The following is a 9,836-nucleotide window of genomic DNA, read 5'->3' on the forward strand; positions in this document are numbered from 1 at the left end:
CAAAAAGATTTCCCAAGCTTTAACCTGTTGATGCTCTGGGGGCGCTATTTCATTTTTGGATGAAAAACGTTCCCGTTTTAAACAAGATATTTTGTCACAAAAAGACGCTCAACTATGCATATAATTGATAGCATTCGAAAGAAAACACTCTGACGTGTCCAGAACTACCAATATATTTTCTGTGCGTGCCCTAGAACGTGAGCTTCAGGCAAAACCAAGATGAGATGGCATCCAGGAAATGAGCAGGATTTTTGAGGCTCTGTTTTCCATTGTCTCCTTATATGGCTGTGAATGCGAGAAGAATGAGCCTGCCCTTTCTGTCGTTTCCCCAAGGTGTCTGCAGCATTGTGACGTATTTGTAGGCAGATCATTGGAAGATTGACCATAAGAGACCACATTTACCAGGTGTCCGCCCGGTGTCCTGCGCCGAAATTGGTGCGCAAAAGTCACCTGCCAGTATTTTTCCATGGGATACAGAGAGGAAAGCAAGCTTCCACGAACTGCATATCAATGAAGAGATATGTGAAAAAACACCTTGAGGATTGATTCCAAACAACGTTTGCCATGTTTCGGTCGATATTATGTAGTTAATCCGGAAAAAGTTTTACGTTGTAGGTGACTGAATTTTCGGTTCGTTTCGGTAGCCAGACGCAATGTAGAAAACGGAACGATTTCTCCTACACACAGACGCTTTCAGGAAAAACTGCGCATTTGGTATGTAACTGAGAGTCTCCTCATTGAAAACATCAGAAGCTCTTCAAAGGTAAATTATTTTATTTATTTGGTTATCTGGTTTTTGTGAAAATGTTGCGTGCTAAATGCTACTCAAAATGCTATGCTAGCTTTGCATACTCTTACACAAATTAGTCAATTTCTATGGTTGAAAAGCATATTTTGAAAATCTGAGATGACAGTGTTGTTAAGAAAAGGCTAAGCTTGAGAGCAGACGCATTATTTTCATTTTATTTGCGATTTTTAGAAATCGTTAACGTTGCGTTATGCTAATGAGCCTGAGGCTTTAGTCACAAACCCGGATCCGGGATGGGGAGTTTCAAGAAGTTAAACATTCCTAAGGAGCACTGTTCACGCGATAATATTGAAATGGAAGGAGTATCAGACCACTGCAAATCTACCAAGACCTGGCCGTCCCTCTAAACTTTCAGCTCATACAAGGAGAAGACTGATCAGAGATGCAGCCAAGAGGCCCATGATCACTCTGGATGAACTGCAGAGATCTACAGCTGAGGTGGGAGACTCTGTCCATAGGACAACAATCAGTCATATATTGCACAAATCTGGCCTTTATGGAAGAGTGGCAAGAAGAAAGCCATTTCTGAAAGATATCCATAAAAAGTGTCGTTTAAAGTTTGCCACAAGCCACCTGGGAGACACACCAAACATGTGGAAGAAGGTGCTCTGGTCAGATGAAACCAAAATTGAACTTTTTGGCAACAATGCAAAACGTTATGTTTGGCGTAAAAGCAACACAGCTCATCACCCTGAACACACCATCCCCACTGTCAAACATGGTGGTGGCAGCATCATGGTTTGGGCCTGCTTTTCTTCAGCAGGGACAGGGAAGATGGTTAAAATTGATGGGAAGCTGGATGGAGCCAAATACAGGACCATTCTGGAAGAATGAACCTGATGGAGTCTGCAAAAGACCTGAGACTGGGACGGAGATTTGTCTTCCAACAAGACAATGATCCAAAACATAAAGCAAAATCTACAGTGGAATGGTTCAAAAATAAACATATCCAGGTGTTAGAATGGCCAAGTCAAAGTCCAGACCTGAATCCAATTGAGAATCTGTGGAAAGAATTGAAAACTGCTGTTCACAAATGCTCTCCATCCAACCTCACTGAGCTCGAGCTGTTTTGCAAGGAGGAATGGGAAAAAATTTCAGTCTCTCGATGTGCAAAACGGATAGAGACATACCCCAAGCAACTTACAGCTGTAATCGCAGCAAAAGGTGGTGCTACAAAGTATTAACTTAAGGGGGCTGAATAATTTTGCACGCCCAATTTTTCAGTTTTTGATTTGTTAAAAAAGTTTGAAATATCCAATAAATGTCGTTCCACTTCATGATTGTGTCCCACTTGTTGTTGATTCTTCACAAAAAAATACAGTTTTATATCTTTATGTTTGAAGCCTGAAATGTGGCAAAAGGTCACAAAGTTCAAGGGGGCCGAATACTTTCGCAAGGCACTGTAGTATATGCATATGATTAATATGTGTGGATAAAAAAACACTCTGAAGTTTCTAAAACTGGTTAACCTCTTAGTGCCACCCGACACGCTAGCGTCCCACCTTGCCAACAATAAATGCAAATGCGCTACGCCAAATGCTAATAGCACTCGTTAAAACTCAAACGTTCATTAAAACACACATGCATGATACTCAATTAAAGCTACACTCGTTGTGAAACTAGCCAACGAGTCAGATTTTTAAAATGCTTTTCGGCGAAAGCATGAGAAGCTATTATCTGATAGCATGCAACACCCCAAAATACCTGAAGGGGACGTAAACAAAAGAATTAGCGTAGCCGGCGCTACACAAAATGCAGAAATAAAATATAAAACATTCATTACCTTTGACGAGCTTCTTTGTTGGCACTCCTATATGTCCCATAAACATCACAATTGGGTCTTTTGTTCGATTAAATCGGTCCTTGTACACCCAAAATGTCCATTTATGAAGACTGTGTGATCCAGGGAAAAACACTGTTTCTAAACGCAACGTCATTTTTTTAAATTAAAAAAGTTGCCTATAAACTTTGACAAAACACTTCAAACTACTTTTGTAATCCAACTTTAGGTATTAGTAGACGTTAATAAGCGATCGAATTCATCACGGGGTGATCTGTGTTCAATAGCAGCAGGTCTTGAGATGATGGTCGATATTCTCTCTACCAAAACTTCCTTTGTGATGCACTGATGACAGGAAGTGCCTTTTCTTCATTGAACCAAGGAATAACGTCACACCAATTGCCAAGACTGGCGACATCGTGTGGAAGCTGTAGGAATTGTCAACTGGGAGCTGTCTATTTTCTCTTGCCATAGACAATACAGGCAACTGGCGCATTGATATATTTTTTGGGGGGGGTGATCAGTTTTCCTTGGGGTTTTTCCCGAAACACACGTTCTGTTATAGTCACAGCCGTGGTTTAACACAGCGCGCATCCAACCCGGAAGCCAGCCGCACCAATGTGTCGGAGGAAACACCTTGCACCTGGCAACCTTGGTTAGCGTGCACTGCGCCCGGCACGCCACAGGAGTCGCTGGTGCGCGATGAGACAAGTATTTCCCTACCGGCCAAACCCTCCCTAACCCGGACGACGCTAGGCTTCGCCCCACGGACCTCCCGGTCGCGGCCGGTTACGACAGAGCCTGGGTGCGAACCCAGAGTCTCTGGTGGCACAGCTGGCGCTGCAGTACAGTACATCATATTTGAAATGCAAGAGAAAGGCCATACTTTCAGATCAGAGTCTAGGTATCATTTAGATGTTGGCCACCAGATGGCAGCAGTGTGTGTGCAACATTTCAGACTGATCCAGTGAAGAATTACATTACCGCACAATATTTTATATCAAGTCTGCCAAGAGTTAGCCCAAATGTGCCGAATTGGTCAATTGATATATTTTCCAAGTGCATAACTACAGAGAACATACAAAAGTCCTATGGTAATACATTTTTTTTTTTCGTTTAAACACTCCCAGGAATGTCATACATGATGGATCATTAGCTTATACACTAACTTTCAAACATCTAGATGGCCTGGTGGGGTGGGTGTGGAGCCAGAGACAGCAGTGGGGTCAAACTGTAGACCCCAGTTCCAAATTTGAACAAAAAATAGATTTTATCAAACAAAACTATAATTCATTTTATCTCTGGGACCCTCAGTATGACAAATTAGAGCAAGATTACTGCATGTAAGTACATTATTTACCTTCAGAGGTGAATGTATCAAACCAGTAGCCGTGATAAAAGTTTTGTTGTTGTGGACTCTCCTCAAACAATAGCATGGTATTTTCCCACTCTAATAGCTAACGTTAATTGGACCAAGAAATTAATCTTTCCGCCCACATAAGACATGACTAAGTCCCGGAAAGTTGGCTGTTGTATACAACGTCATTCTAGTCACATTAGTACACGTCAGAAACAGCCATCCCAGTTTAGGGACACCCATCACGTAGAAGTTAATCTCTTCTTCAAATTCTGGAAATAATATCCTGTTGTTTTGTTTGTTGTTCGATGCATTTATATTCCCTAATAAGAACATTTCACTGTTCAAATTTACTGTTAAAATGAACCAAAGTCCAGAGTGGTGAGTCTTACTACGGATGACCTTCCCTTTAAACGCACCTCTTAAAACTGCTACACCTACAGAGTGGTTGTTGCCATATGATAACCAGATATTGTTACCCCATAGATATTTTCAAAAAGCTAGATCTGAAGAACAAGCATGAGTCTCTTGTAGAAAGAAAAAGTCAGCAGTAAACCATTTGCAATACAGGAAAACCCCTGACATTAATTGAACAAAGCGAAAAAGACAAAAACTTCAACCAACAATCTTGTTATGCTATTATAAGTACATATATAATACCAGGCAGTGATGCAACCAGTCAGCTCTCAATGTTGCAGCTCTAGAACCTTTTGAGGATCTCAGGACCGACGCCAAATCTTTTTAGTTTCCGGACATGTTGAAAATGTCAGTGAAGACACCTGCCAGTTGGTCAGCACATGCCCGGAGCACACGTCCTGGTTATCCGTCTGGCCCCGCAGCCTTGTGTATGTTGAACTGTTTAAAGGTCTTACTCACATTGGCTATGGAGAGCGTGATCACACAGTCGTCCGGAACAGCTGATGCTCTCATGCATATCTCAGTATTGTTTGCCTTGAAGCGAGAATAGAAGTGATTTAGCTCGTCTGGTAGGCTCGTGTCACTGGGCAGCTCGCGGCTGTGTTTCCCTTTGTAGTCTGTAATAGTTTGCAGGCCCTGCCACATAAGACGAGCGTCGGAGCCGGTGTAGAATGATTCAATCTTAGCCCTGTATTGATGCTTTGCCTGTTTGATGGTTCGTCGCAGGGCATAGCAGGAATTCTTATAAGTTTCAGCTCTACCCTTTAGCTCAGTGTGAATGTCGCCTGTAATCCATGGCTCCTGGTTGGGGTATGTACGTACAGTCACTGTGGGGACGACGTCCTCGATGCACAATTGATAAAGCCAGTGACTGAAGTGGTGTACTCCTCAATGCCATCGGAAGAATCCCGGAACATATTCCAATCTGTGCTAGCAAAACAGTCCTGTAGTTTAGCATCTGCTTCATCTGACCACTTTTTTATTGACCGTGTCACTGGTGCTTCCTGTTTTAATTTTTGCTTGTAAGCAGGAATCAGGAGGAAAGAGTTGTGGTCGGATTTACCAAATGGAGGGTGAGGGAGAGCTTTGTATGCGTCTCTGTGTGTGGAGTACAGGTGATCTAGAATTGTTTTCCCTCTGGTTGCACGTTTAACATGTTGATGGAAATTTGGTGTAAGTTTCCCTGCATTAAAGTCTCTGGCCACTAGGAGCGCCGCCTCTGGGTGAGTGGTTTCCTGTTTGCTTATTTCCTTATACAGCTGGCTGAGTGCGGTCTTAGTGCCAGCATCTGTCTGTGGTGGTAAATAAACAGCCACAAAATGTATAGCTTAAAACTCTCTAGGCAAGTAGTGTGGCCTGCATTTTATCACAATATACTCTACTTCACGCAAGCAAAATCTAGACTTCCTTAGATTTCAGGCTCCAGCTGTTAACAAATATGCGCAGACCACCCCCCTCGTCTTACCGGAGTGTGCTGTTCTATCTTTCCGGTGCAGCATATATCCCGCTAGCTGAATATCCACGTTGTCATTCAGCCACGATTCCGTGAAACATAGGATATTACAGTTTTTAATGTCCTGTTGGTAGGATATTCGTGATCGTACCTCGTCTAGTTTAACGAACTATAAACAATTAACTAACATGCACTTGTGGAACGGCAATTAACGGCACTAGCGGCCTCTCCTCCACTGCAGCCGAGGTGAGAAAAACATTTAAACGTGTTAACCCTCGCAAGGCCGCAGGCCCAGACAGCACTGTCCAGAGCTTGGGGAAGACAGCACTGTCCAGAGCTTGGGGAAGCAGCACAGTCCAGAGATTGGGGAAGGCAGCACTGTCCAGAGATTGGGGAAGGCAGCACTGTCCAGAGATTGGGGAAGGCAGCACTGTCCAGAGCTTGGGGAAGACAGCACTGTCCAGAGCTTGGGGAAGACAGCACTGTCCAGAGAATGGGGAAGGGAGCACTGTCCAGAGCTTGGGGAAGACAGCACTGTCCAGAGATTGGGGAAGACAGCACTGTCCAGAGCTTGGGGAAGACAGCACTGTCCAGAGCTTGGGGAAGACAGCACTGTCCAGAGCTTGGGGAAGACAGCACTGTCCAGAGCTTGGGGGAGACAGCACTGTCCAGAGCTTGGGGAAGACAGCACTGTCCAGAGCTTGGGGAAGACAGCACTGTCCAGAGCTTGGGGAAGACAGCACTGTCCAGAGCTTGGGGAAGACAGCACTGTCCAGAGCTTGGGGAAGACAGCACTGTCCAGAGCTTGGGGAAGACAGCACTGTCCAGAGCTTGGGGAAGACAGCACTGTCCAGAGCTTGGGGAAGACAGCACTGTTCAGAGCTTGGGGAAGACAGCACTGTCCAGAGCTTGGGGAAGAGCAGCACTGTCCAGAGCTTGGGGAAGAGCAGCACTGTCCAGAGCTTGGGGAAGAGCAGCACTGTCCAGAGCTTGGGGAAGACAGCACTGTTCAGAGCTTGGGGAAGACAGCACTGTCCAGAGCTTGGGGAAGAGCAGCACTGTCCAGAGCTTGGGGAAGAGCAGCACTGTCCAGAGCTTGGGGAAGACAGCACTGTCCAGAGCTTGGGGAAGACAGCACTGTCCAGAGCTTGGGGAAGAGCAGCACTGTCCAGAGCTTGGGGAAGAGCAGCACTGTCCAGAGCTTGGGGAAGAGCAGCACTGTCCAGAGCTTGGGGAAGAGCAGCACTGTCCAGAGCTTGGGGAAGACAGCACTGTCCAGAGCTTGGGGAAGACAGCACTGTCCAGAGCTTGGGGAAGACAGCACTGTCCAGAGCTTGGGGAAGACAGCACTGTCCAGAGCTTGGGGAAGACAGCACTGTCCAGAGCTTGGGGAAGACAGCACTGTCCAGAGCTTGGGGAAGAGCAGCACTGTCCAGAGCTTGGGGAAGAGCAGCACTGTCCAGAGCTTGGGGAAGACAGCACTGTCCAGAGCTTGGGGAAGACAGCACTGTCCAGAGCTTGGGGAAGAGCAGCACTGTCCAGAGCTTGGGGAAGACAGCACTGTCCAGAGCTTGGGGAAGACAGCACTGTCCAGAGCTTGGGGAAGACAGCACTGTCCAGAGCTTGGGGAAGACAGCACTGTCCAGAGCTTGGGGAAGACAGCACTGTCCAGAGCTTGGGGAAGACAGCACTGTCCAGAGCTTGGGGAAGACAGCACTGTCCAGAGCTTGGGGAAGACAGCACTGTCCAGAGCTTGGGGAAGACAGCACTGTCCAGAGCTTGGGGAAGACAGCACTGTCCAGAGCTTGGGGAAGACAGCACTGTCCAGAGCTTGGGGAAGACAGCACTGTCCAGAGCTTGGGGAAGACAGCACTGTCCAGAGCTTGGGGAAGACAGCACTGTCCAGAGATTGGGGAAGACAGCACTGTCCAGAGCTTGGGGAAGAGCAGCACTGTCCAGAGATTGGGGAAGACAGCACTGTCCAGAGCTTGGGGAAGAGCAGCACTGTCCAGAGATTGGGGAAGACAGCACTGTCCAGAGATTGGGGAAGACAGCACTGTCCAGAGATTGGGGAAGACAGCACTGTCCAGAGATTGGGGAAGACAGCACTGTCCAGAGCTTGGGGAAGACAGCACTGTCCAGAGCTTGGGGAAGACAGCACTGTCCAGAGCTTGGGGAAGACAGCACTGTCCAGAGCTTGGGGAAGACAGCACTGTCCAGAGCTTGGGGAAGACAGCACTGTCCAGAGCTTGGGGAAGGGAGCACTGTCCAGAGCTTGGGGAAGACAGCACTGTCCAGAGCTTGGGGAAGACAGCACTGTCCAGAGATTGGGGAAGGGAGCACTGTCCAGAGCTTGGGGAAGACAGCACTGTCCAGAGCTTGGGGAAGACAGCACTGTCCAGAGCTTGGGGAAGACAGCACTGTCCAGAGCTTGGGGAAGGGAGCACTGTCCAGAGCTTGGGGAAGAGCAGGTGCGCGAGACAACTTTACCAGCATCATATTAATACTTATCAATTAATCATTGTGACATTGAAATACAAGTGATAGTGTAATCAATGTGTAATAACTACGTAAAAAATGTATTTGCCACGTCAAATAGTGTTATTTGACAGTTGACTTGTATTTTTTGACATGTAAAGACTCAAAAGGCATTCCAACATACATAGCATCCAAATGTTGACTCTATTGCAGACTTCAAGGTGTCACGTGACTGGCAGGCTGAGATCGTCAATTCCCTTGCTCAGAGGTTGCGTGCATCAACCAATGGTTGCGTGACACGTAATCAACTGTTTCATCGACTGACAGATTGCTATAACATATGATGTGGATTGCTGATATTTAATATATCTATACAGGTGTTGTAAGATCTGTCTGGCATCGGCAACTCCTGGGCAGAGGAACGCGCCAATAGCCATCTGTCCAACATCAAACGATGTATGAGTAAGTAAATGTATCGAAAACCGTCCAAATCCTCTTCAGGTACTTGTTTTTCTAAATTACTTATCTTTTTTGTGTACTATGAAGCGCTTTGAGATTAGTTGAAAAGCTCTATATAAATGTAATGAATTATTATTAAATAAATATTACATGGCCTAATTAATGGCCTAAATTGCATAGGCCATAGCTTGGACACGCGAGTTTATGACAGGGTGTTCTTATTTCTACAAAATATTATCTCCACATAATGATCCCAATATTAAATGTACATGTAAATATACACGCCAGAAAATGTTGGTCGGTTTGTAAATGTTTAGGGGATCATGCAAATCTGCTGTCAACACCATAATAATAAAGACCTTGTATGCTATGTAAATCGCGCGGATAAATTATCGCAAGCTGGTTATTGTTGAGAACACAATTCCAGTTGATATTTTCGATTTTACCCTCAACGACCATTGTAATTGTGAAACCACCACCTTGGAAATTAAACCGTTATTCCGATAGCAATAATATTAGACTGCATGCTATTCAATCATGCCACCATTCACATTCTCAAGCCCAAAACATAGAACGAGATGTTTACCTTCCAGACTCGCTCCAGGTCTGTTCTGGCAACGAGGTCCAATCCATATATTCCGTCAGTTAAAGGGTAACCTTGCGGGGAAACCCGAGCACATCATCCTGCCATTAAAGGTTTCGATAAAAACACGACATGTCTGTGATGGGTTCTCCAACCATTACTGCGTTTGGAAGAGGCTGCACGCCTTGAAATGTGCCAAGGAGGGGGAGGGGAGGGGGGGTATTGTCATACACACGACCCTCTACACCCTCCTCCAGCTCAACATAAAAGTCGCAGTGTTGCCTCGAATGTTTCTGCGGTGTCTATAGGGTTTAGGAGAATAGGGCGTTTTAGATAGAATGTCTGACAACAAGAATTTTCAGAATGGGCTACATATTTTTGAATGGGTAGATACAGTCAGTGGCGACCCGTCATTCAGGGCAGGTGGGGGTTAGCTAAAAATACATATATATATTTGTTGTTGCCTGTTTTGCACGTTATTTTGGAAATAATCATTGCCAC

General features: G+C 45.5%; 1 protein-coding gene across 1 annotated transcript in view; it reads right to left on the reverse strand.

The window, feature by feature from the left end:
• LOC135559065 (myomegalin-like) overlaps window positions 1–9,493 on the reverse strand; it is a 125,204-nt gene extending 115,711 nt beyond the window's left edge. Inside the window, 1 exon segment of the mRNA XM_064993417.1 lies at window positions 9,339–9,493. Coding sequence (XP_064849489.1) covers window positions 9,339–9,385 — 47 coding nt within the window. The 5' untranslated portion in view covers window positions 9,386–9,493.
• Between the last annotated feature and the right edge of the window lie 343 nt (window positions 9,494–9,836).

This window comes from Oncorhynchus masou, chromosome 17, assembly GCF_036934945.1.
Source record: "Oncorhynchus masou masou isolate Uvic2021 chromosome 17, UVic_Omas_1.1, whole genome shotgun sequence".
NCBI classification, from domain to species: Eukaryota; Metazoa; Chordata; class Actinopteri; order Salmoniformes; family Salmonidae; genus Oncorhynchus; species Oncorhynchus masou.